Genomic DNA, 26,784 nt, shown 5'->3' with positions numbered 1-26,784 from the left:
ATTTTTTATTTATTTATGATAGTCACAGAGAGAGAGAGAGGCAGAGACACAGGCAGAGGGAAAAGCAGGCTCCATGCACTGGGAGCCCGATGTGGGATTCGATCCCAGGGTCTCCAGGATCGCGCCCTGGGCCAAAGGCAGGCGCTAAACCGCTGCGCCACCCAGGGATCCCCCATTCACCAGATTGGAAGGAATCCCTGGCTTCACACTCTTGAGGCTTCCCCTCCCCAGGGTTATAAGGTCTAGAAAGGACAGTCACCAAACCGTCCCTTCCAAGCAGGCAGGAGTCCGGGATTCCCCAGTCTCCTGTTTCCACTGCTGCTGTACTCCTTACTGCCTCAGATGATTAAAAAGAAGACCACTTCTAACAGTGGTTGGGCTTGCCCTCCACGCCGGGCACTCCAAGTGCTCTACGTAAATGAACTTCAGCGCCACAGAGCTGTTCTGGGTCCATGGCGCCCCACATGCTGTGTGGGGACACTGCTCCATGCTGCCCTGGGGTCCACTCACCAGTTCCCTGCTTACACCAACAGAACCTTTGAAAAAGGTGTGTCTCTAGCTGGCTCACTCCCTCAGAGCCCAGCAAAGCCCTGGAGCCCCCCCCCCCCCCCCGCCCCGCCCTCCCCGTCTGGTGCCATGACCTTGGTTCTTAATGCTTGGTTTTCCCAGCACCCCATAATCATTCTCCTCCATAGCCCTGCACCCATAACCTCAGAGGTGCTGTTCTGGAGTATATCCAACCATCCACTGTCCTGCTTCTCAATCTGGGAAATCCACTGCCCTCCTCCTGCCATTTTCTTCTTTCCCCACCATCACCCCAAACATGGACCACTCCTGCTCCATCATTCCAGACTAGAACCTGACAGCTCCCTAATATCCCTCCCACCTCATCCCCCCAACCCCATCACCCTTATAACTCTGATTGACTTAGACAGCCCAAGCCAATCAGCATTCTCTAGCCAAAGAGACTCTGTGCAGAATGAACATATATTTTGAGTCAATGAGGATCGAGGGGAAATTCTTCAGGGAACTTCTAGGGGGAAAAAACTGTCTTCCTCTAGGTAAGGAAGAGGTAAAACCTGGAACTGCTGCCTCCATTTTGCCACCATGGGAAGCCAAACTGATGTACGCAGAGCAGAACACAACACTTGAGAGATGACCAGGTGTTTGATGCCGTTGGTAAGGCCTCAGCTCAAACCAACTCAGAAGATCTTCTAATTACATGTGCCTTAAATCAATATTTTTATTGCCTAAGCCATCCAAAGGGGTTTCTCATAGTTAGAACATAAAAAGATCCAAGAGGAAGGAGTCACCTAGAAATGGTCCAGCTCTTAGAAAGGCCTTACCCACCCCCCAAAAAAGGAAGGCCTTACCCCTGAAGTCAGGGGAAGAGGATGGGAAATACCTACCCAACCTCAGGACCTAATTAGGCTTTTCAAGGAATTCAGCCTAAATCTAAAAGCCCAGATCCTTCTATGAAAATTCATCTGTCCATCCATCCACTCAGCCACTCATGCACTGAGAATTCCAAATCCAGCTCCCTTAGGTCCCTCCATAGCTCAGCATCAGTATCGAGGCTCCATCCTCATGCAAACAGAGCCACTCTGCAAGCCTTGGGCCAACTCAGGTGATACCTCTGAGTATCACTCAGGGTTCTCCAGAGAAATAGAAGCAGTAGGATCTAGATGGACATACAGAGAGGAGATGACAGGAATTACAGGAATTATGGGTCAAGAAGTCCCATAATCTGCCACCTGCAAGCTAGAGAACCAGGAAAGCCAGTGGTGTAATCAGTCCAGGTCCAAAGGCCTGAGCATCAGGGGGCCAATGGTTTAAGTCCTAGTTGGAGTCCAAAGGTCCAAGAACCAGGAGCACCAATGTCCAGGAGCAGAAGAAAACAGATGTCCCAGTTCAAGTAAAAGAAAGTTCGCCCACCCGTGTTGGTGAGAGGGATCTTCTTTCCTTGGTCCCCAGTTTCAAATGCTAGTCTCTTCTAGAGACACCCTCACAGACACACCCAAAAGCTTTCACCAGCTGTCGGGGCACCCCTGAGGCCATTCAAATTGCTGCGGAAAATTAATGATCACACCCTGGCTCCTGGCTCTTAATGTCATACAAGCCCCTCCCCCCTTCCTTCCCATCTCTGCTGCTACCAGCCAAGCTCAGACCCTTGGCATCTTCATTCCTGCCCCACCAGGGCAGCTTCTTAATGGACACCCATTAAGAAGTCTTTTGACAATCTGGTGCCATGAAGCATGAATCATTCGCTCTAAAGCACTCCCTTGGTCATTCCAGTCTGCTCAAAAATGCATGCTGAGTATAATGAATTTAAGCACGTCAGGAATATATAAAAACAGTTTTAAAAGAAAAAGAGGAAAGTTCTTTCTCTTCAAATTCCCTTTCCCCAAGGCTACCACTGATAACAGTTAGGTATGTATCCTTCTGGACTCTTTCCTAGGTATATATATTTTTTAAACTTTTTTCCCCCCAAACAAAGACAGTATATAGCTTTACTAACGTGACTACACTGCAAGAGGGACTTGCCCTAAAATCACATTAAAAAAAAAAAATCCTTTCGTGGTTCCTTAGGGCCATATTCACTAGAAATAATGGAAATGTAAATTCAATGGCCCTGCTGGGGGAGTGTTCTGAAGCCCACAACTCCCATTTTTGTTGCCATTGTATTTCTGTTGCTTCATTCTCTGCTGGTTTAATTAGTGCACGGTAGCGTCTGAAGCAATGTCATTTCTATTCCAGTTATGGCCAGAGGCAGTTAGCACAAAATTCACAATATTTTTAATTCCAATAGAACTGTTCGGTCTAATGGTCCTATTCCAGCAACTTCAGAGGTTAGAACACCCCGCATCTGAAGCTGCCGACAAGGAAAGACGACTTCCAGTGGGGGGCCTTAGAAGGAGGGCTCCCATGGCTGGGTAGGAGCTCCCGGCAAGTTCATGGAACCACCCCCCGAAAACGTAGACGCCAAGGCTTGGCTTAAAATTGTGTTATTACAGCGCTGGCTTGGGGAGAAGATGTTGCATTAGAATTCCCAATTTGCGGTCGTTAGGGCTGAGACTGCTTTCAGTTCTGCATCCAGGTCCCAGAGCAGCAGGGGCGGGCGGCAGAGCTGGGCCGTGGGTCCTTCTGAGCTGGCTTCCCAACGCGGAGAAGCTGGGAGGGCCCGGTGACCCGGTGAACGCTGGCCCAGGTTTCAATCCAGCGCTACCGTTTAGGAACCGTGCCAGCTTGAGGGGGACCCTGAAGCTTACGAACCCTGGCTTCCCTGTTTATAGACATACCCCCCTCTCCCCAAAAAGGGCTTGTTAGGGTAGGGGAGCTGCCCAGCACAGCCAGATGCAGGAGGCAGGACTCGTTCTTGGTCCACCTGTGGTTTTTAGAGATGATGCTTCTGCCTTCAGATGAGTAGTTTCTGGTCAACAACCCCAACAACACCTACCCCTAGGGGAAAAAAGTCACAAGGGACAGGTGGGTGGCCGGGGAGAGGGTTTTCCAACCCTGGAAAGGACCCCGAGGGGGCTCACAGGGGGCAGGCAGCCAAGGCAGGCCTCCGTGCTGCTGGTGTTGCCAGGAGGCATCGCAAGGACACAAAGATCCCTCCAGCCCCTCCTGGACTGGCTGTCCTCCTGCTTCTCACTTTTTCCTAAAGCTCTCAGGCCCTGGCTGGCCGCCGCTTTCCTGGGAAACACAGATGGTCAGCATAGAAAATGCAGGCTGGATCTGAGCTTGCCTTACAACACTGGCTAAATCATCCTACCCTGGGGCAATGAAATGCTCCCTCCCTCCCTCTCTCTCTCTCTCTCTCTCCCCTCCACACACACGGAATATATCCTGCATACCTTCCATGTGCTTCATAGTCCCTGCCTTCCGGCCACCATAAAACAACAGCTACTGATAGAACAATCACAGATGTCCTATCCCTCTTCTTTGCCCTAATAATAAAGGTCTCAAACTCCCTTCCTAATCTGAGAGGCGTCCTACACACCCTTGGGACCTGCTAATCGTGAGAGTCAAAAAGACAAATACTGTTGTCCTTGTGTGGGTGTGTTTGCCACCACAATCAACATTCATTCAGACCCAAGGCGGATGTGTCGCCTGTGATGTGTCACTAGGCCCGTGAATGATGAATCATGCTGCTTGGTTTTATTGTTATTGGTTCCCGATAAAGGATGCATAAAATACGTCCTGTTGAGACTGTACAGCATAACTCTACTTAATTAATTGTTAGTTTTCTCATTATCATTTAAAAAGTAGGGGCGTCTGAGTGGCTCAGTAAGTTAAGTGATGCACTCTTGGTTTCGGCTCAGGTCATGGTCTCAGGGTTGTGGGACCGAGCCCCACATCAGGCTTTGCACTGGGCTTGGAGTCTGCTTGAGATTCTCTCTCTCCCTCTCCCTTTGCCCCTGCCCCTGCTCACTTGCATTCTCTCTCTCTTTCAAAGACATTTCTTTTTTTTTTTCACCTTTTTTTTTAAAAGATTTTATTTATTTATTCATGAGACACAGAGAGAGAACGAGAGGCTGAGACACAGGCAGAGGGAGGAGCAGGCTCCATGAGGGAGCCTGATGTGGGACTCGATTCCAAGTCTCCAGGATCACACTCTGGGCCTAAGGCGGCACTAAACCACTGAGCCCCGCTGGGCTGCCCATCTCTCTCTTTCATAAATAAAAAATCTTAAAAAAAAAAAAGAGTAACACAAGGTGATAATTTGGCAAAAACCAAACAATACAGAAGTGAGTGGATGCTGATGGTCCAGCCCGGAAGCACTCCCTTTTAGAGACCGTCTGCCCTGTCCCACGGTAAAAGGGGGATGAGTCAATGTGGAAACTTTGTTCCAAACTGGGCCAATTCGATTCGCTGTGCCTGGACTATAAAAGCATGAATGGGCGGTGCCAGGGGCTGACACATCTTGCATGCGCACCTCTGAGAGAAGGTCCTCCTGCTTACCTAGCCAGGCCGCCTTAGCTCCTCTGCTTCCCGGTGCCCAGGTCCCAGTTCTTTCATTGGTGACTCCTCCCAATGTCCTTCCACCAAATCCTGTTTTCGGTTCCTGACTTCACCAGTTTCTGTTGCTGGTCACCCAAGGCCCCTCAACTGATCCAAGCATAGCAGGTACAGGTGTTACAATCACACAGAGACGGGAGGTGTACCACAGTGTCCCGTTCTGTGTTATTCTCTATCTTGACCCTCCGCACACACCCATCAATACTCATAGAGCATGCTTCCTCACGATATCTAGGACATAGAAAGTAAAAATGCAGACAGTGAAGGGTCCAAGTGCCTCCTCCCCACCACACACACCTCCTCGAGGAGTAACACTGCTGGCAGCTTAGATGTGTCCTCCCAGAGCTGTCTCTGCAGCTGGGTGTGTGGTCGGCTGGGTGTGCGGCCTGTAACGCTCACTGAATACCTACCACGTGCCAGGAACCCTATCGGGACTTTTCACCTACTCTGTTTTACCTGCTCCCATAATCTCATTTAATTCTCACGGTACCCCCGAGAGGGAAGCATTAACATCCCATTTGACAGATGAGAAAACCAAGGCGGAGGGACTTCTATTTGCTCCAGCTCCCTCACTGATCCTAAGGGGCACGCAGCACTGCCAGGAGCCCTAACCCTCTTGGTGGGGAAAGATGGCAAGGTCAAGCACCCTGTTGGCTTGGCTTTGCCCCGGGTGAGCAAGGGTATCGTGCCTGGGAGCAGAGAACCATGAGCACATTTTTCGTGTCTATTTCTTCTTTGCCAACTCTGGGTGGTTTTAGGATTTCCCTCCCCACCTCAAAAAAGTCACTTAGAAAATAATCCAGGGGCGCCCAGGTGGCTCAGTCGGTTAAGCATCTGCCTTCAGCTCAGGTCATGATCCCGGGGTCCTGAGGTTGAGCCCCACGTCGTTGAGCTCCCTGCTCAGTGGGGAGTCTGCTTCTCCCTCTCTCTCTGCTGCTCCCCCTGCTTGTTCTATCAAATAAATAAATGAAATCTTTAAAGAAAAAAGAAAAGAAAAGAGTCCAGTGAGTGGCGATCATCTCTGACTCCCTTTGGTTAAAGCTCCTATTCATCCTCTGGTTATTTAACGAGCAGAAACAGGCAAGCAAAGGAAAAGATTTCAGAATAATCCCTCTCCTTTCTTTCCCCCCAACCCCCCCTTTTTTTTCCCCCAACCCTTCTGATTGTTCATTCGCTCCTCCTTTCTGTCACAGATGCCAGCAGGAGAAACAGAAATCACCCCTTGATGGGAGAGGAGCTTTTAAACACCCCAGCTCTTTAGGAGGTGTCCCTGGGTTCTTTTCTCTGCCCCCCTTACTGGAGTCTGGGTGGCTGTTGTAACATACGTGTAACATGAACGTGTGACCATGCAGAAAACCAGGGTAGCGACAGAGTCCGCAGATGTGAACAGGACTGAGCCGAGAGGGACCACGGCCGTGGGAAAGCTCTGCCGTGGAGGTCAGGTAAAGTGAGCCAGGTGGGCCAGGACCGAGCCATTCACCTTGTGCTCATTACACAACCCTCTGAAGCTCAACTTTCTCCCTCATCAAATAAGAACAGTCGCCCACGCCCGCCCCATACCCCTCCCTCGCAGGCTGCCATAAAAATCCACCAGACTGGCATGGGAGAGTGCTCAGCAAAACTGCGAGGAGCCGTATAAATGTATGACCGTCATTAATCCTCAGCCCTCCTTCTGCTATTCCTTAGGCCCATATTGTCCCTAAAATGCAGCCATTCTTTAAACTCAGGCAGACAAGAAATGGCCTCTGAGGTTTCTTGCTTCCTTTTTTCCTTCAGTTGAAACAAAAAGGAACCAGACGTATTCAAGAGCAAGTGTCAGTGTCTGGTGTGTAACAAGCATGCCCGGCCCCACAGTGGCACCTGCCCTGCGTCCCTGTGGCAATCTCAGAGCTGGCTCCTGGGAGCGGCAGTTATAGCGGGCATTGTTGCGTGCCAGGCTCAGGCTACCCTGGCCCTGAGACAGCAGTGGTATGGCCCCCGGGAATGTTAGGTCTGCCCACTTCTTTTCCGGCCATTCTCACCCCAGCTGATAAAATATCAACCGCGCAGAGCTTTCCAAGCGGGCACCATCTCCCAGCGGAGGGGCTCCACCATGCCGCCCAGGAGAGCTCTAAGCGAGCACCTGTTTCTAACATGCCTGGACACAGACAACACGGCAGCACCAAGGAAGAGATGAGCCCCTGGTAAGAGGCCCCTTGGCTAGCTCACCGGGGTTTTTCTCAGCCCCAGGAGGGGCCATGTGCCGTTGTGGCTAATATAACTTTGCTCCTATGGCTGACCAGAGCTGGAATTCCTCTCTTGTCACTTAGCAGAAGTCTCCTGAGCCATGTGTTACCTGTCACAATGCTCCAGTGGTTTTCCCATCAGTGAAATGGGGGAACAACAACTCTGGGCCAGGATGGGGCGGGCCTTAAAGCTGACGTGCCCAGAAAGCTCTCAGCATGCTGCTTCCTTACAGGTCGGAAGTACCCTGGAGACGCTGTGTCCACCAGAATCCCTTGTCCAGCTTGATCACAAGGGAAACCTTGACCTTCTGGAAGCTGAGCTCCCGAGAGAGCGCCTGGATGGTAGTGGCCCTGGGTCACACGAATCTGCCTGTTTCTCCACAGAAGGCAGAGGGGGACAGAGAGGAGGTGGGAAGGACAGCCAGATGGATGACAGTCTTGCACAGCGATGTGACACCCTCCACCCCCCAGTTTGGGGAGCCCTGCAGATTGTCAGCAAAGTGTCCAAATTTGTTCAGTTGCTCCAAGTGCACTTGGGGCAGGTGGGGTGATTCAGATGCGGACCTTCACGGCCGGGTGACTGTGTGCCAGAGCCAAGGCGACAAGTAGGGAGGCCAGAAGCAGATGCAGAGGGACAAGCTTGAGGATTAAAGCCCTGGGGACCCTCAGAAATAGAGGGACAGCCCCTGCCCCTCCCAAACCATGGAATAGGCATCTGGATAAAGATGAACTGAAGTTCGAAGGAGTGGGGCAGGTTCAACAAACACGAGGTTACGCCATTGCCGTCGTCCTCATCATCTCTGTCATCATCACCCCCAGGTGTTACAGGTCATCTGCCCACGGGACGCAGGAAACTGGCTTTAGGCGGTGCAAGCTGGGACGCAGGAAGCTGGCGCGTTCCTAACCAGGACTGCACTACTGAGGAACTTCTAGCCGGCCCCCTTCGCCCCCATCTCACTGTTGAGATGTGCAGCTACCTCTCCGTTCACTAGGAGGCACCAGCCAGCAGCGAGGGTCTGCTGGTTACCCCCCCACACACACACACCACCCCCACCCAGGCTCCTCTCCAGTACCACAGGGATGGCTTTCCCGGGTCCTCGAGTCCCTGGCCCACCCACCGAGGCCGCTCATCGCTCTGCTGACACTCCCGGCCGCACTGCAGTGAGCCCCCAGTTATGAATTACTTACCTGCTGGCCATCATTTCAGTGTAAATGGATTTTAAAAAGCAGCGAAGGAATATATTTTCATTTGGAGTTAAAGCATCCATTTTTTATTGGAGTTGGAGTCTGGTCTGGAAGAGACGGGAGAAGAATGGCTCCGAGGCTAATCTAGGTAATGATGATGATGGAGATGCCCGGAGCAGGCCATACCTCACCGGCAGCCACCCCTCTCCCTCCCCCGGCGTCGCTGCCTGTGCTACGTTTTTTCCTTTTTCTTTTTTTTTTTTTTTTTTTGTCTCACGGCCCCTTCCATTAACACCCACCGCGTATGATGGAACCATTATGATAATATCCCCGCTCTCGGAAGCCTCGATTGGTCTTGACACGTTATCAACCTGAAAGCTCCGCCACTGCGCACTAAGCCCTATTTATAACAACCCTTGGCAGGAGCCACCAAAATAAAACCTGGTACTTACGGGCCACCTTTCGTCTGAGAGAATCAGAAAGCTTTACAAGCTTAATTAAGCTCCGGCATCTCTGCGACTGATGAGGTGTGCAGGGCCCGGGACGCCGAGCAAGAGCAGCATCGCTGACTGCGCAGGGATGAGGCTCCAGGTGGCAGGGGCGAGGAATCAACGGGGCCAGCCGGCCTCACCTCCTCTCAGGGCAAGTGTTCGTTGAGTGAATTTCTGCAGCCGAGGTGGAAACAGCCATCGGTGGGGGACGGAGGGGCCGTGGAGAAGCCCTGCCCTGCTGCTCCTCCATCTAGGGAGGGGGCCTGAGAACGGCGTCTCATATCCAAAGCCGATTAAGCTAAGCCCACGGACGCAAGTGCTTTTAAGGCCCAGGAAATTGAGCTCCCGAAGATACGGTGATCCGCCCACGGGTCGTGGCTGCTGAGCTCCCTGGATGGTCCCTGGGCTGAATGCCCTCCTCCCCCAAAGCCTGACCTGCAAAGCCCCCGCTCGCCCTTCAAGACTCAAGCTTAACATGTGCTTCCTCCTCCGTGAAGCCTTCCTGGCCTCCCTTGGGAGAGTTTGCTGCTCCCCGGCCTCTGTGCTCCCTGGTGGCATATGCCTCCGTGACGGCGGGGCGGGGGGCGGGGTGCTTCCTAAATGCTCCCCAGGCGGTTCATCCACACAACCGTGTTCCGACGCAGGTACGGTCAGCATCTCCACTTTCCTGATGAGTTAACAGGCCCAGCAAGGTTAAGTGACTCTCCCAGGACAGCACAGTCAGCAGGTGCAAGACTCAGCCCGGCTGCACAGACCCGTGTGTGTCCCTGGAGACTCCACCCCTGCCCGCCTGCCTGGGAGCACACTCATGAGGGCACAGATCTGCTTCCAGGTATGCCCCTCTCCGGTCCATAAGCCCCTCTGTGAGCGGTTCGTCATTTAGGACTCCCTGGCTGCAAACCAAAACCCCACTCCGAGTGTGTCCAACCACCTGGCAAGCCCAGGAGGCAGGGTGGCTTCAGAGTTGATTAATTTGAGGGCCCGGTGATGTTACCAAGGACCCCGGCTCCTGCAGCTTTCTGGCCTGCCACCCTCGATGTGTCCACTTAGCTCCCCTTGCGGTTCTGCGGGGACTGTCCCAATTCCAGCCCTCACATCTGGACCTGAACCGTGGAGAAAAGGTGCCACATCTTTTCAGTGTCTTTTTGCCCTAGAGGAGATTGCTCTTCCAGAAACCTCCCTGGGGACCCCAGGTCTCACTGGCCAGCATGGTGTCATCAGCCTGTGCCTAAACCCCACGTGCGCAAGGGGCCGAAAAGCACCCGGACTGGCTTAGCCCAATCAGGGTCTAGCCTCCCTTCCAGCACCAGGCACAGGAAAGAGGACGAGGAGCTGCCCAAAGAAGGGGAAAGGAGGATGAAAAACAGACAACCAACCGAAGCTCCTGACGCCGCGTTAAAGACGAGAGAAAGGCAGAGGCCTCGGCCCTTACTGCCCAGATCTTGACCTTCTGCATCTGAATAAAATACGGCAGTTGAACTAAATCAGAGCAGAGAAAGAAAACTCACGTCCCAAAGTGCCCAGCCCAGAATTTTTAACACCACACCCCATAACTCGACTATGATGCCATGTGACTGAGATTCACGATGGCAACGGCTTTCAGATTTATTAAATTAATTCACCAGTGCTCTAACCTTTAGATTCTAGCTTCTAAGACCAGTGGCTATTGGAGCCTTTTCCAAAAGCCGGTCAAAAGAGAGCTCTGTGGAATAAAGAGGTTCGTAAAAATGGTAAAGTCTCGCCATAAATTACAGGTTTATGTCAACCCTGACTTTCTTTCCAGAAATACGGTGAAACACAGTATATTCTTAAAAGTGGGAGTCATTCAGGCAGGCAGACTAGTTGCAAAGGCTATTGCATTTCCTGACCTCCTCCTAGCTATCCAGTAGGATTTACCTGGAATAAAATGTGTAGATACCTGTCCAGGACAGCCAGGTCTGTGAGGATGGGAGCCGTGCAGGAATTCTGGAGCTCAGGCTTCCTGGCTGGCTGAGTTGGTTAAGAGTCTGCCTTAGGCTCGGGTCATGATCCTGGGGTCCTGGGATCCAGTCCCACACTGGGCTCCCTGCTCAGCGGGGAGCCCGCTTCTCTCTCTCCCTCTGCCCCCTACTCATGCTTGCTCTCTTTCTCTCAAATAAATAAATAAAATCTTTAAAAAAAAAAAAAAGGAATTCTTGAGCTCATGACCTAATAGAGACATACCAAAAAAAAAAAAAAAAAAAAAAAAAAAGGAAAATGATCCTCAAAGCAGAAAAAAAAAATGTACTGTAGGGGGGACAAAAAGAGGGGAGGAGAGGGACCCAAATAATAAAAACTATGGCTCAGAGAAGTTCAAAAACTGCCTGGGGTCAGAGCTAATGATCTCATGCACAGAATCACACAAATATTGTTAACAGTGAACTTTTTTTTTTTTAATAAAAGAGTGAACTCTTAACTCTTCTAAGCACTTTAAACATAGGGACTAATTTAATCCTCACAATAAACTACAAAGTTTGTCACCATTAATTAGTATTAATCATCAGGCATTACGTAATTGATATCATCAGTATTAGTGACACCAATAATTCTACTGTAACTGCATTTTACAAATGGGTACACTGAGGCACAGAGAGGCCAAGTAACTGACTCAGGGTTACACCCCTGGTAAGTTTTAAACCAGACAATTTGGTCTGAGAGTTTGTTCTCTTAACCATTTCCCTTAGTAGCAACCCCAGAGAACATTTCAAAGCAAAATTTAATCTGAGTTGAGTCTACTTTGATTAAATGCAATAATTTTTTATAGCTGACATTTTCCCAGGGTTGTTTGTCTTTGTTTTTTTTTTTTGCAAAGGGCTTGTCCTCCATCATTCTGGAATCTCAGCCCTGCCGTTTACTCGCCGTATGACTTCAGGCTAGTCACTGGCTAAGTAAGCTTCAGTGTTCCCATCTGTAAAGCGGGGACATTCATCACTGTTGGAAACGTTAAAGCAGAGAAGGTGTGTGCAAAATAAAGCCAGTAACGCCCTGTGCTAGGCCCATAATAAGCACTTAGTAAGTGTTTGCCACCAGCATTGTAGTGATTATTAATACGTCGCTAGCACTTCCCAACAACCGTGCAAAGTAGGCAAGATTCATTATCCTCATTTCTCAGATGTGGAAACCTAAACTCAAAGAAAGGAAATAACCCGCCAGAAAGGAAACAGCCAGAATGTGAAAATGCCAGACTTGGGAAACCTTCCAACTCCCGAGCCTCCTGCCCTGCTCCCAACCCTCAAAGCCCCACCCCCGCCCTCTTTCCCAGGAGGCACTGTTAAATGAGCCAGATCATTCTTCAAACAGGACTATGGAAAAATTCGAAGCAATTGGAAGTCCAGACTCAGGGAGAAGCCCTGAGGAATATTAAGAAAGTTTTCAAGGTGAAAATAGGTTTCTAGGTAGGGACAGAGGAGCAGCACTTTCCCTCGTGCAGAAGCAACTGCCAGAGGGGCGGAAGGGCCAGCGGCTACCCATTGTGATGAACTGTATCCAGGAGCCACGGTGTGGCTTGGCTGTGACTGGGGGAGGGGAGCATCCCCAGGCTGGGAGGTGACGGCAAGTGGGAGCACTGTCATCGTACAGGTGAAACAGACGAGTGCATTCAATGTTGAAACACTGTCTAAAGTATTCAAATATGCCTATAAAATGGCATTCTGCTGGAGGGTTTGCTTTTTGGTTTTGGTTTTGTCTTAGTCCTTTGGTTTTCTGGAATTCTGCATCTCGGTGCACTTGCTCCTCTGTGAATGCGTCCCACTGCGGTACCTGGGGCATTCAGTCCTGTGGCTGCAGGCAAAGGGCTGCGATGAGGTCAGTCCCTCTTCCAAGAGGTAAGATCCTAGCCAACTTCTTTAAGACCCAGCTTCTTTGTCAATACCGGGAACTCGATGGGAAGATCCTGGGATTTCGAGCATCTGGGTTGGAGGCCAGCCCCTCCCAGAATGAAAGTCACAGGCTTCCTCTTCCTACATTATGTGGAGGCTTCATCAATATTTTTTTTCCTTTTAAAATGAAAGTTCTTGGGGCACCTGGGTGGCTCGGTGGTTGAGCATCTGCTTTCAGCTCAGGTTGTGGTCCCAGGATCCTGGGATCGAGTCCCGCATCAGGCTCCCCGCAGGGCGTGTGCTTCTCCCTCTGCCTATGTCTCTGCCTCTCTCTCTCTCTCTCTCTTATGAATAGACAAATAAAATATTTTAAAAAAATAAAATGAAAGTTCTTATTTTGTACCTCTTAGGAGTAAGGAGCTTTTTAAAACCAATACATGCCACCTGCAGAAACTTAATCTCAGTAACTTTCCAATGACTTATTCAGCAAATTGTTATTGAACTAACTAAGCACCAGGCACTGAGCCGGGCAGCCCCGAAACAATAGGTAAGGGGGACTCCTCAGGCAATGACAACGAACTATCCCTTGTAGTTCTTTACAGCTTTTGTTAGCAGCTAAAGAGGCAGAGACACCAACTACTTTGGATTTCCCCATAGCACCTAGGACGGTCACCGGCTGAATTTAGGTGAAATCATGAATCAACCCGTTAAACACACACAGACAGTTCTGTAATTAGATGATATTCCACTCATGCCCACAAGGTGGAGATCTTGCTTACAGTTTACCCGGGCTGAAAGCACTGCAATAAAAAAAAAAAAAAAATCCCAGAAGTTAAACCAAAAGATTAAAAAAAAAATCAAATTTAATCTATTGAGCACCTATTTAGTACAATATACTAACTTACGTGGTAAGAGAAATAAAAGGTTGTTAAGAAATAGTATTCCCTGCCCTCTAGGTAACGTAGGGGTGAGGAGCTTACACAAAGCGGGAGGACAGTCCCTTTTAATGCATTACTACGTTTTGATGCCTCCGTATGGGAGTCACAGTCACCGGAGCATCAGATAAGATCTATAAAAAGGCCTGATAGAGCTGTGTGGTGGGGAACAGATTCAACAAAGACTCCACACTTCAGCCAATATGGAAACACTTGAGGGAATACAGGGTCAGTGCTGGAAAGCTCCAGATGTGGTCTTTTGATGCTTCTCTTCAGCCACAAACATTACGGTGTCTGCCCTATAACTCTGAACATTCATTCTTTGGAGAATGAAATATAATCAGTGTCAGCTGATGAGCTAATAAAGCTGAACCCCCCTCCCCATGTGCACCTGATGGGGGCTAAAGAGAGAAAGAATCACACATGAGAAAACAGATTTCCATCGCCTGCTTTCAGGAGGTGGATTCTGCCTCCACCCCCAACCTTGCATCTTACCTGGGGATCTTGGTTTGGATCCGGGACACCCTCCTGCAGAGCGGGAAGGGGAGGGGGGGAGGCCAATTCTTATCCAAGAGCCTTCCAGGTGGCTGGAGCTCAGAGGTGCTGGAAGACAGTGTGGTTTGTTTTGTCAGGGTTTGGGGTTGTTGTTGTTGTTTTCTCCTCCTCCCCCCCCCCATTTTTTTTCCCTGAAACCATTAAACCAGCAAGTCAAATGTACTATCAGGATTTCTTTTTCATTTGAACTGAAAATCACATTTGGAAAACAAAGTGAGTGGCTAAATGACAGTGAGTTTTTTAAAAACCGAAAACGCTGGCAACTTGATTTAAAAAAAGGAAAAAAAATAATGAGCTGTCCTGATGGAGGGAAAAATCAGGTGGCACACGGCCAGAAGGCCGGAGCTTGAATTTTAGTTTGTGCACTTGCTAAGTCCAGCGTCCCGAGCAAACGTTGTCTGCCTTGGTTTCCTCCTGGGCAGAATCATACTATTTCTTGGTGAGAGGGAGGCCCGGACAGCGCTGCTGCTGCACCAGGTCCTGCACCTGGCTCCTGCCCCAGCGCTGCTCCTGCCCCAGGTCCTGCCCCAGGACTGCTCCTGCCCCAGGTCCTGCACCTGGCTCCTGCCCCAGCGCTGCTCCTGCCCCAGGACTGCTCCTGCCCCAGGTCCTGCACCTGGCTCCTGCCCCAGGTCCTGCACCTGGCTCCTGCCCCAGGACTGCTCCTGCCCCAGGTCCTGCACCTGGCTCCTGCACCAGCGCTGCTCCTGCCCCAGGTGCTGCCCCAGGTCCTGCCCCAGCGCTGCTCCTGCCCCAGGTCCTGCTCTAGGTCCTGCCCCTACGCTGCTCCTGCCCCAGGTGGTGCCCCAGGTCTTGCCCCAGGTCCTGCACCAGCGCTGCTCCTGTCCCAGGTCCTGCCCCAGCGCTGCTCCTGCCCCAGGTGCTGCCCCAGGTCCTGCACCAGCGCTGCTCCTGCCCCAGGTCCTGCCCCAGGTCCTGCCCCAGCGCTGCTCCTGCCCCAGGTCCTGCCCCAGTGCTGCTCCTGCCCTAGGTCCTGCCCCAGGTCCTGCCCCAGCACTGCTCCTGTCCCAGGTGCTGCCCCAGGTCCTGGCCCAGCGCTGCTCCTGCCCCAGGTCCTGCTCCAGCGCTGCTCCTGCCCTAGGTCCTGCCCCAGGTATTGCCCCAGGTCCTGCCCCAGCGCTGCTCCTGCCCTAGGTCCTGCCCCAGGTCCTGCACCAGCGCTGCTCCTGCCCTAGGTCCTGCTCCAGGTCCTGGCCCAGCGCTGCTCCTGCCCTAGGTCCTGCCCCAGGTCCTGCCCCAGCGCTGCTCCTGCCCCAGGTCCTGCCCCAGGTGCTGCCCCAGGTCCTGCCCCAGCGCTGCTCCTGCCCTAGGTCCTGCCCCAGGTCCTGCCCCAGCGCTGCTCCTGCCCCAGGTCCTGCCCCAGGTCCTGCCCCAGCGCTGCTCCTGCCCCAGGTCCTGCCCCAGGTCCTGCCCCAGTGCTGCTCCTGCCCTAGGTCCTGCCCCAGGTCCTGCCCCAGCGCTGCTCCTGTCCCAGGTGCTGCCCCAGGTCCTGGCCCAGCGCTGCTCCTGCCCCAGGTCCTGCTCCAGGTCCTGCTCCAGCGCTGCTCCTGCCCTAGGTCCTGCCCCAGGTCTTGCCCCAGGTCCTGCCCCAGCGCTGCTCCTGCCCTAGGTCCTGCCCCAGGTCCTGCACCAGCGCTGCTCCTGCCCTAGGTCCTGCTCCAGGTCCTGGCCCAGCGCTGCTCCTGCCCTAGGTCCTGCCCCAGCGCTGCTCCTGCCCCAGGTCCTGCCCCAGGTGCTGCCCCAGGTCCTGCCCCAGCGCTGCTCCTGCCCTAGGTCCTGCCCCAGGTCCTGCCCCAGCACTGCTCCTGTCCCAGGTGCTGCCCCAGGTCCTGGCCCAGCGCTGCTCCTGCCCCAGGTCCTGCTCCAGCGCTGCTCCTGCCCTAGGTCCTGCCCCAGGTATTGCCCCAGGTCCTGCCCCAGCGCTGCTCCTGCCCTAGGTCCTGCCCCAGGTCCTGCACCAGCGCTGCTCCTGCCCTAGGTCCTGCTCCAGGTCCTGGCCCAGCGCTGCTCCTGCCCTAGGTCCTGCCCCAGGTCCTGCCCCAGCGCTGCTCCTGCCCCAGGTCCTGCCCCAGGTGCTGCCCCAGGTCCTGCCCCAGCGCTGCTCCTGCCCTAGGTCCTGCCCCAGGTCCTGCCCCAGCGCTGCTCCTGCCCCAGGTCCTGCCCCAGGTCCTGCCCCAGCGCTGCTCCTGCCCCAGGTCCTGCCCCAGTGCTGCTCCTGCCCTAGGTCCTGCCCCAGGTCCTGCCCCAGCGCTGCTCCTGTCCCAGGTGCTGCCCCAGGTCCTGGCCCAGCGCTGCTCCTGCCCCAGGTCCTGCTCCAGGTCCTGCTCCAGCGCTGCTCCTGCCCTAGGTCCTGCCCCAGGTCTTGCCCCAGGTCCTGCCCCAGCGCTGCTCCTGCCCTAGGTCCTGCCCCAGGTCCTGCACCAGGTCCTGGCCCAGCGCTGCTCCTGCCCTAGGTCCTGCCCCAGGTCCTGCCCCAGCGCTGCTCCTGCCCCAGGTCCTGCCCCAGGTGCTGCCCCAGGTCCTGCCCCAGCGCTGCTCCTGCCCTAGGTCCTGCCCCAGGTCCTGCCCCAGGTCCTGGCCCAGCGCGGCTCCTGCCCCAGGTCCCGCACCTGGCTCCTGCACCCTGCCCCAGGTCGGATCCGGGGTTACCACGTTCTCATAGGCGCCCCCCTCCCCCTCCCCCTCCCCGTCCCGAGCTTGCGTTCCACGAGCGCGGGGACAGCCTGCGAGGGTTACTGCCCTGCGACCCGGCTCCGTGGATCGGCCTGGGTGTTGCAGGACTTGCAGGGCGAGGTTTAATCCCCGCCCCCCCCCCCCGCAACCACCCCCCCCAGTCCCTCCGCAGATTCCGAACCAGCAACCCCGGGGCGCACCCGCCCGCAGTGCCCCGCGGTGGTAAGCGCGCCCGCGAGAGGGGTGTCGGTGCAAAGCTGGTGCCACAGGGGTGCCCCCGCCCCCGGCCCCGGCCGGGCTGGAGGGCAGGCCGCGGCCCCCCTTAGGCTGGGTGGCCGCGCCGTCGGAGGGCCGGGAGGCCGAGGGGCCCGCCCCGGCCCGCGCCGCGGGGTCCGCGCGAACTCCGCAGGCGGCCCCGCGGCCCCCCGCCCCCGGCCGGCCCCGGCGCGCGCGGCTCCCGCAGGCCCCGAGGTCCCCGGCCGAGGCGGGGCCGCCTCTCCCGCGCGGAAGGAGCCGTCGCCGCTTTAAGGGGAAGAGGGGGGAGGGGCGGGCGCGGCGGCCGCGGCCGCGGCGGGGGAGGGGCGGGGGAGGGGTCCCCCCGCGCCCACGTGGTCCGGGCGCCTGTGAATCGCGCCCGCCCGAGGGTCTCGCAGCCAAATACAAAAGCGGCTGGGAAGCGGCGGCGGCCCGAGTTCCCAGCGCCGGCGGAGCGCCGCGGCCGCGATGGGGCCGAGGCGCCCGCAGCCCCGGAGCCCGCACGCCGCCGGGCCCGCCTCGCCGCCGGGCCCCGGGCGCCCAGGCGCGGCTTGAAGCGGCGGCGGCCCCCGCGCGGCCCGCGGGGCTCGGGCAGGAGGATGCGCGACGCGGCCGCCGCCGCCGCCGCCGCCGCGGGGCTCTGGCTGCTGGCGCTCGGCTCGCTGCTGGCGCTGCGGGGCGGGCTCCCGGCGCCGCGCAGCCCGCCGCCCGCCGACCGGCTCCCGCGGCGCCCGGGGCCCGCGCCTCGGCCGCCCCCGGCCCCCGCCCCGGCGCGGGACGCCCGCGGCGGCTCCGCGAAAACTTTCCGGGCGCTGCTCACCTTGGCGGCGGGCGCGGGCGCGGGCGCGGGCGCGGGCGCGGGCGGCGCGGCGCGGGGGCCCCCGGGCGGGCGCGAGGGGCGCGCGGCGGTGCGCGGGGGCGTCTTCTGGAGCCGCGGCCTGGAGGAGCGGGTGCCCCGCGGCTTCTCGGAGGCGCAGGCGGCCGCGTGGCTGGAGGCGGCGCGCGGCGCCCGGGTGGTGGCCCTGGAGCGCGGCGGCTGCGGGCGCAGCTCCAACCGGCTGGCCCGCTTCGCCGACGGCACCCGCGCCTGCGTGCGCTACGGCGTGAGCCCCGAGCAGATCCAGGGCGAGGCCCTGTCCTTCTACCTGGCGCGCCTGCTGGGCCTCCAGCGCCACGTGCCGCCGCTGGCCCTGGCCCGCGTGGAGGCCCGCGGCGCGCAGTGGGCGCAGGTGCAGGACGAGCTCCGCGCCGCGCACTGGGCGGAGGGCAGCGTGGTGAGCCTGACGCGCTGGCTGCCCAACCTCACGGACGTGCTGGTGCCCGCGCCCTGGCGCTCCGAGGACGGCCGGCTGCGGCCGCTGCGGGCCGCCGGGGGCGAGCTGGCCAACCGCAGCCAGGCGGAGCTGGTGGACCTGGTGCAGTGGACCGACCTGATCCTCTTCGACTACCTGACGGCCAACTTCGACCGGCTGGTCAGCAACCTCTTCAGCCTGCAGTGGGACCCGCGCGTCATGCAGCGCGCCACCAGCAACCTGCACCGCGGCCCCGGCGGGGCGCTGGTCTTTCTGGACAACGAGGCGGGCCTGGTGCACGGCTACCGGGTGGCGGGCATGTGGGACAAGTACAACGAGCCGCTGCTGCAGTCGGTGTGCGTGTTCCGCGAGCGGACGGCGCGGCGCGTGCTGGAGCTGCACCGAGGCCGGGACGCGGCCGCGCGGCTGCTGCGCCTCTACCGGCACCACGAGCCCCGCTTCCCGGAGCTGGCGGCGCTCGCCGACCCCCACGCGCAGCTGCTGCAGCGCCGCCTCGACTTCCTCGCCAAGCACATTTTGCACTGCAAGGCCAAGTACGGCCGCCGCCCCGGGACTTAGCAGCCCCGCCCCCGGCAGCCCCCCCCCCCCCGCGCCCCGGAGGAAGAGGGCGAGAGACCCCCGGGCCGGGGGATGCGGGATGCGCGGAGCGGGAAGGGCCGCCGCCGCCTCGGCCAACGCCCAGCGCCCAGCGCCCAACGCCCAGCGCCCAGCCCGCGGCCCCGGGCCGCCAGGAGGCTGAAACTTCTCCTCGGCTGCACCCACCTGCCCTGCCCCTGGCTCGCCATCTCGTGCCGTCTCCTTTCAAAGTTCGCGGAGGACGGCGTCTCCGGGGCGAGAAGTGGAACGTTCCCCCGGCCCAGCCTGCAGGAGGACGCTGCCCCGTGGCCGCACCGAGTTTGGATCCGGAGACACCCGCCGCCGCCGGAGGAGTTTGCACCCCCACCCCCACCCCCACCCCCACCCCGCCCCGGGCGGCCGGCCGTCTCCGTGGGAGATGCGTCCCATCCCTTGCCTCTCCCCCACCCGCACCCCCATTCCCTCTCCGAAAAGGGAAAACTCGTGTTGGAGCCGTTGAGCTAATTTGTGCGTTTCCCACCCAACGCAGCGCTGGTGGCCCGGAGCTGGGCTGTGACATCGGCTGGCGCAGCCCCCTTCCTGCGCTCTGCCTTTGTTCCGGCGGCGGCGTGATGGTGAGATCACTGCTAGGGGCTGGGGGAAGGCTCCCGGTAGGACAAAGGGAGCAGGACCCTCAGAACCCGGGGGGGGGGGGGGTCCCCGCTGACCCTGGCCAGGTGCCTGCCTTGTTCCTAACCACATGCCCTTTGGGCCTAAAGCCTCCAGATTGCAGGACCCTCCGTCGGCGCGGAGTCAAGTAGTGGATTTCTCCCTCCCCTCCTCCCCTCCTCCCCTCCGACCAAAATTTTGACAATGATGATGTTCACCAGAAGCAAATGAGTTTCATGCACTTTACTTTGTTTTGTTGTTGGGGTTTTTTTTTTTATTTTAGTTTTTTTTAATCAGGAGAAACTTTTTTTATTTGACAAAATTTGCCTTCTGTGTATATATGTGCATAAAGCGTGTTGTAAATATACTAAACAAACTTATATTTCAATAAAAGGGAGTTTAAAATTTAGAGAATTTCATTTCCGTGCTTTTCCGCTGTGGGAGATCACCGACGCCCCTCCCCGCTTTTCGAATTAGCTTTAGGGTTTCTCCCTTGTGGACGTGCTTTATAAAAACAAAGGATGCATATATACCCCAGTTGTGAGTGCCGGGAACCTACAGGAATGAACAAAGACGGAGCGGTTTCTCTGCCCTGTTTACTCAAAGGAACCCTAGGGCAGGAAATTTCAGAGTTCAGTAGAGAATGTGGGGGAGAGACAGGGAAGGAAAGTATTCTATTTCCTGGCAAATACAACTTTGATATAAAAGGATTTCACTGTGCTATATTCCTGTATTAATCATTTGACAAATATAGAACCAGATGTGCAGACTAAAATATGACAAATGCCCCCTTTTTAAACCTCGCTGGTCACGTGTTGCACATTTTTTTTCAGCATGGTAATTACCATGCACCACATTATGTACAGATACTAAGCTGAGCACATATTGCAAACAGGTAGAGAAAGTCATAAATTAGTTGTTTCCTTTAATCCCCTGGCATAAAAAAAAAAAAAGTCTCCTGGCATAAATTCCATCGCATCCAAGAGATCATAATCTCCAACATCTGGACTCGTCCAACCCTCTTAAGAGATTGTCTTTTTTTTTTTTTTTTTTTTTCCGGGTACTAACTGCATGGTCCCCCTCAGATCAGCCATGGTGAAACCAAGAAAGTGGGCAGTACTTTGTGTGGGACCTTAGAATCCTTACATTTTGGGGACTTCAAACTTAGAGAATACTTTTGGATTGTTTTAAGCTCCTTTCTGACCCCGTGGAAGAAGAGTTTGTGTGTTTTACAAGCCACTGGTGTTTTATCTTGACGTTTTATTTGATATCTGGGTCCAAATGATCTTGCCTATTGTCTTATTTTTATTTAATGACTCTTAAGGCAACTTTTGGTTACTGTAATAATTATTTATTTGATATGCATTTGTAAGCCTAGGGTTTTATAGACTACTGAAGATAATTGAATCTCTGTGGGCTCCCCTCCTCACTCCACATTACAACACAGCCTGTGTAATTTCACTATTTAATACCATCCTTATGCTGCTGGTGACTTATGCTAAGCCAAAACTTATTTCAACTGAAAAAAAAAAAAAGGAAGTCCATAAACTTTGTGGAATAAGCCAGATTTTTTTCCTTAGTACAGCCACAGAATGTTCTGATATTGTCTTTGTTTTTCAAGACCTTGTTCATGTGAGGCCTCTGATCATTACACCCTTCAAAAAGAAACATTTTCCATTTCTGATAATTAATAACTATGTGAGATTTGCTGCCTAAGTCAACCCGAGGCTGCTCCAAAAAAGGATATATAGCAACCTACCTTTTTACCCGGCATGCTCATCAAGGAAAACAATGAGCAGAAATAAGTTTCACAGACCATGCAGGAAATACACCCAGAAGCATCAACACTGGTGAGTACTGGGCCAGCAGCATTCCCTACATTCCTCTTAAACTACACTTCCAAGCCCAGACTTGACCATTAACCCAGAGCAAGAAACTAAGCATAATTTAAATGGCTCTTCTCAGATTCTTTAGTGAACCATATCTGCCTGTTGGAGAAATAAGTTTAATTACATGGTGGAGTTGGTAAGGGAACCAAAATTTAATTACAGAGAACAGGATTTAACTGTCGCTATTCCTCGTGGATAATCAGCAGGCTATGGCATGGAAAGATCAATTAAAGATTTGCCATGGTCGGTGAATAGTGCTAGAGCCAAATCATTTTTCAGATGAAAAAAAAAAAAAATCCCAAAACTTTCAGACTGCAGCATGATGTGGAAAGAGTAATGGATTCTGCAGGCAAGCTATATTCTGAATTCTGTCCCTCACCTATTTACTTTCAGCAAATCATGTAACTTAGTTCCCTCATCTATGAAATGGAAATTCGATCAGAGTATTGTGGGATTTAATGTTAACCTATAAAACATAAGGGGCACGTAATAGGTACTTAAGGAAAAAAAAAAAAAAAAACAACGCTTCCCTTCCTCTTCATCTTGAAAAAAGCCTTTTGCCCTCTTACATTCAGTAAACTTCTACCAATTTTCACCATCAAAGCCAAACCTAGCAGTTTCTAAGGTCAGATTCAGTTTTCAAAGTGTGGTAATAAATGAATTCGACAAAGTACCGAGGACCATCTCCCGCCACTATGCAAAGCACTGGATAAGGCCAAGGGCACGGGTTTGATCTTTACATGTGCCTGAGAGGGTGGTTTCTGGACCCAGGCAGATGCCTCACACCAAAGCAGCTATCCTACAAATATATGAGGGTAATTTTTTTAGAGGTAAATGGCAGGCAGCCCGGGTGGCTCAGTGGTTTAGCGCCGCCTTCGGACCAGGACCTGACCCCAGAGACCTGGGATCGAGTCCCATGTGAGACTACCTGCATGGAGCCTGCTTCTCCCAATGCCAATGTCTCTGCCTCTCTCTCTCACTTTCATGAATAAATAAATAAAATCTTAAAAAAAAAAAAAAGATTAGAGGTAAATGGCTTGTTGCAGATCCATCATCATTTCTGGAAAGCATCAAAAAGTGATGAATCTTTGTAAGAACAATCCTCCTCCCAGTTCTTTCTGCCAAGAGAAAGTAGGCAGTTGACCTTTTCTCCCTGGATTTGACTATTGATTCATTCCTTTCGTCGGTGACATAGTTCTACACTATTAAGAGTATTCACTGTCCTGTCTTCAAATCAGAAAGAAAAACAAAGTATTTTAACAGGTCTTAACTCTTCTCAACCTTCTGCCTACAGCTGTAGCTAGCAGAGTCCTCTAAGGCCTAAGGGTTCATTATGTGATTAAATGAGTAAATATTTGTAATATTCTCAGAACAGTGCCCGGCACATAGTAAATGCAATTTAAGTGTGTTTGTTTCTTGGTGAGGGACATCATTTTCTCCTCTAAGTCAAAATCAGAGGCTCTCTGAGTCCCAGGCGGGATCCTTTTTCAGAATCCTGCTTTATCTTTGCAGTCATAGAACACTTTCTACATGCTTCTATTTTGGTTCAGGAAGACCAGCCAGGGTGCATGAGTCTGGCAGGAATTACCCAAAGCCCACAGTTGTCAGCTGGTTGTCTCCTTTCTGAGAATGCCTTCCATGTGAGTGGTCACAGGCACCCCCTCTTTTTCACAGGGAGGCTGTGATTCTGTTTTTCATGTGGCTCTTCAGCTCCAGGCTGCAGTGAGCTGTGGAATTTTGCACCTTCTGAGCTATCCAATAGTCGTGGATTATCCAAACCCGGGGACAGATTATTTGTCCCTCCACACACCTGCTCCATCTCACTGATGCCGGATAGCATAAAGTTGGCAGAACTAGTAGTGAAGGAGAAAGGGGAGTTCAGTTGATCCAGAAGCATAAGAATTGCTCCAGAAGGGACTAGAAGGCCAGCGGCCACGGAGCAAGAGTTGACACCCCCTTCCAAGCAATCTTCCATCATTAGAGTCGAACGTTAAGGATCCTGGGAGTCAAGAGACCAGGGCTACTCCTGACTCACATGTCACTTGAGAAAATCATTTCTCCCTTCTGGCTCCAAGTGTCTTACCTGGAACAGAAAGCGTTTGGCTGATGACTCTCCCACTTTTCTGACTGGAACTCACAGTAAGGCACACACTTTACGTTGTGAGCCAGCATGTACACACACACACACACACACACACACACACACACACAACGGCAACGAAAGTTTTCCCAAAACAGTCTATGCAAAATGCTTTTAATATTCAATGTATCCCATTCCTCCTCTTCCTTTACTTCCCAGTGTCAGCAGTGACCCTCTAAACTGATTTCATAACCCATCAGTGGGGCACAGTCTGTCCACTGCAAAACACTGGATTAGATGATGATCCTTTCCAGCTTCGAGATTCCAGAGAAATTCCATTTATAACCAATTTACCACCTACTACAATTTTTCCCCAAAGGGAATACAGACTTTAATTTTGTATACTCTTTAAAAAACAGAAGACTGAAGCGTTTTGTTTCAAAATATAATTGGGAGAACTCAAAATTTTCCCCAAGTTCTGCTTATAAACACTTTTAAGATTCCCTGAATGTGGGAAGTAACTTGCAGTCTGTTCCAACCACATGTGAGCAAATAGTGCTGTTGTAGGGCTTCCAAGGGGGGAAAAATCCTTAGCATATCTGCCTTAACATGGCCCAAGGACGACTCAAGAGGACAGTTTCTTTTCTGTGTATTCATAAAGATCAGATGTAGAAGTCATAATTTTTTAATGTGACTGTTTTACCAATTTCTCTTTCTATGTCCTGCTGTGGGGGAAACTGCATTAATAAACTATGTCTCAATGCTGCCTCGCTGGGATATTTTTTCTCTGCAGGACTCCACCAAATATAGCTAAAGGAATGCTCATTTTATTTATCTTTTCAACTTTCTTTCCATTTAGGATATGTCTTCTTGACACTTTGGAAATTTTTCTCTTAATAGCACCTTAATGTGTTTAAGAGAATAGAGAACTAATTGTTCATTGAGTAATGATGACAACAACAAGAAAGAACTCCTTCCCCCCCCTTTCTTTGATGCCATATGGTACCTTTTACGGTTTTCGCAGTTATTTTACACTCTATCCAGAAAAATTAAGTAGCTTATGGAACTGGCATTTTTCCAGTACCAGCTTAGAGCTTTTACTTTGCTGAGAAATTGTGGGTTAATAATAGAGAAATGTCACTTTTAATTTGATGGTCCTACATCATGCATTATCTCTGCCTGCTTACACCCTCCCTTGAATGGTTCTTTTAAACACTCATAAAAGAATTTGTCCCCAATCTACAAACAGCCTTTATGGATAAATAAGGTGAATGGGTTATGACCACAGCCATGATCTTTTTTTCTTTTTCTTTTGTGATAAAATATATGTAACACAAGGTTTTCCATTTTAACCATTTTGATTGCATAATTCAGTGATATCATGTCGTCGATGTTGTACAACCATGCCACTATTACCAAGTCATGTTCAGAACGCCAGACAAAATCTCTGTCATCATTAAGCAATAACTCCTCAACCTTCCTTTCCTCTGGTAACTTCTAATCTACTTTCTGCCTTTATGAATTTCCCTAGTCTAGATTTTTCACGTAAGTGGAATCATCCATCATTTGCCTTTCTGCATCTGGCTTCTCTCACTTACACAGCCATGATCTTGGTCATGGAGGCAACATGATAGAATGTAAGCAATACTATTTGGGAACTGGCAAAACTGGATTTGAGTCTGGTTTCCACCATTTCATAAATAGCCCTAGACTCTCAGAGGAGTTGATGAACTCTTCATTTTTATCACCCAGAAAAAACAACGGGAAGAGTAGATAGTCTCTAGAATTCCTCTCAGCTCTAGAAAAATGCCATGGTTTTATGTACAGCAACTCTGTAAATGAATTCCATCCCTAACTTCCAATTTCTTTTCTCTTGAAAGTTCGATGACTTTTGAAGTGCCTCCTAAAAAATTCCAGGTCATGTGCTAGGACTGTGGATCCAGTGGTGAGCAGGATAGGTGAGGTGCTTGTCTTCAAGTTGCCTAGAGTCTACTGAGGAAGCTGGAACATTACCTAGCAGAGATAATATGTGATCGATGCTATGACGGGAAAACACTACAGACCACGTAACTGGACTTTGTAAGCTGCTCTGGGGGGAGGTCGAGGAAAGCTTACAAGTTGGTCTTGGATTTGTCTTGGAATTTAAGGAAGTCTTGAAGATAAGCTACAGAAGGAGAGATGTTTATAGTAATGCTGAAGATGTCCTGCTGACAAGATCACAGGAAGGTTTGATCTCTAAAACTTGTCTTAGAGGGTTGAGGGAGTCCCATGTTAGCAGTTCAAGCTTAAGTATTTTTTGTTTTTTGTGCTTGCAGCAGGGATGGCACCTGCTTTCTGCAATATGACATATATTTAAACATTAACCACCCTGAGGTTGGGTTCATGGACATGGATATGCTGCAGGAATTTATAACATGGGGAAATTAACTTCTGTCAATAATAACTCCTTTTTGCTGAAAGAATATGAACAAATGAGTCTTTGTGTTGGGTATTTTGCAGCAAATTAGCAAGGATCACTTTGGATTGAATATTTGTTCTATAGATGTGTAAACTAAGGTTCAAAGAGGTTAAGGTCAAACACGTAGGGCCACTGCTCCAAGACAGACCTAACACCTAAGAGTAGGTTGTACCTTTTAGTTTTTCCCCCTTTGGTGTTCTTTTCTTTTTCCATCCCCCTCTTTTCCTTAATACTGGTCTCTTGTAATTGCTTTCTTTTAAGATCTTCTCTTTGTTTTTGGTGTGTCCTATAATCTCATGATGTATGTAGATGTGGATTTATTTTTGTTTTTTTTCCCAGTAGGAACATGATATGTTTCTTAAATCTAATGAGTCTTTTTTTTTTCAGTCTAGAAAAAGCCTCAGTCATTATCTCTTCAGATATTTTATTTCTTTTACTCTTTCTATTTTCTCCTTTTAGAAACATTTTTAGGCATGTGTTAGGTCATCTTTTTCTATCCCCCATGGCCCAAATTCCAGTACATGTTTTTCATCTCTTAATCTTTCTACCCTGCCCTCAAGGTAATTTCCTCAGATTTGTCTTCCAGTTCACTGATTCTCTCTCCAACAGCAAGTATCCATTC

The 26,784-nt window shown here is 52.3% G+C and overlaps 1 protein-coding gene and 1 long non-coding RNA gene across 3 annotated transcripts; one reads left to right on the top strand and one right to left on the bottom strand.

Annotated features, from left to right (window-relative positions):
• Positions 1–1,223: 1,223 nt before the first annotated feature.
• On the bottom strand, positions 1,224–19,434 carry LOC121471794. Of its 2 annotated transcripts, none has more exons than XR_005982701.1 (4): positions 19,274–19,434; positions 14,190–14,297; positions 4,966–13,559; positions 1,224–3,459 (listed from the first exon to the last, which is right to left on the bottom strand). It is a non-coding gene; the product is annotated as an uncharacterized LOC121471794 (long non-coding RNA). The 2 variants fall into 2 exon arrangements; XR_005982702.1 differs by lacking the exon at positions 1,224–3,459 and having other exon boundaries at positions 4,641–8,539; positions 8,885–13,559.
• On the top strand, positions 17,503–19,210 carry FJX1 (four-jointed box kinase 1). The gene has a single exon (XM_041722590.1). It carries the CDS (start codon positions 17,798–17,800, stop codon positions 19,067–19,069), a length of 1,272 nt encoding a protein of 423 aa, XP_041578524.1. The 5' UTR covers positions 17,503–17,797; the 3' UTR covers positions 19,070–19,210.
• Positions 19,435–26,784: the final 7,350 nt, after the last annotated feature.

The sequence above is a fragment of the Vulpes lagopus genome, chromosome 11 (genome assembly GCF_018345385.1).
Source record: "Vulpes lagopus strain Blue_001 chromosome 11, ASM1834538v1, whole genome shotgun sequence".
Taxonomy (NCBI): domain Eukaryota; kingdom Metazoa; phylum Chordata; class Mammalia; order Carnivora; family Canidae; genus Vulpes; species Vulpes lagopus.
This window is presented reverse-complemented; position numbering and strand designations above follow the sequence as displayed.

Coding starts and splice junctions, on each gene's coding strand:
- FJX1 (XM_041722590.1), top strand. CDS start 17,798: ATGCGCGACGCGGCCGCCGCCGCCGCCGCCGCCGCGGGGCTCTGGCTG.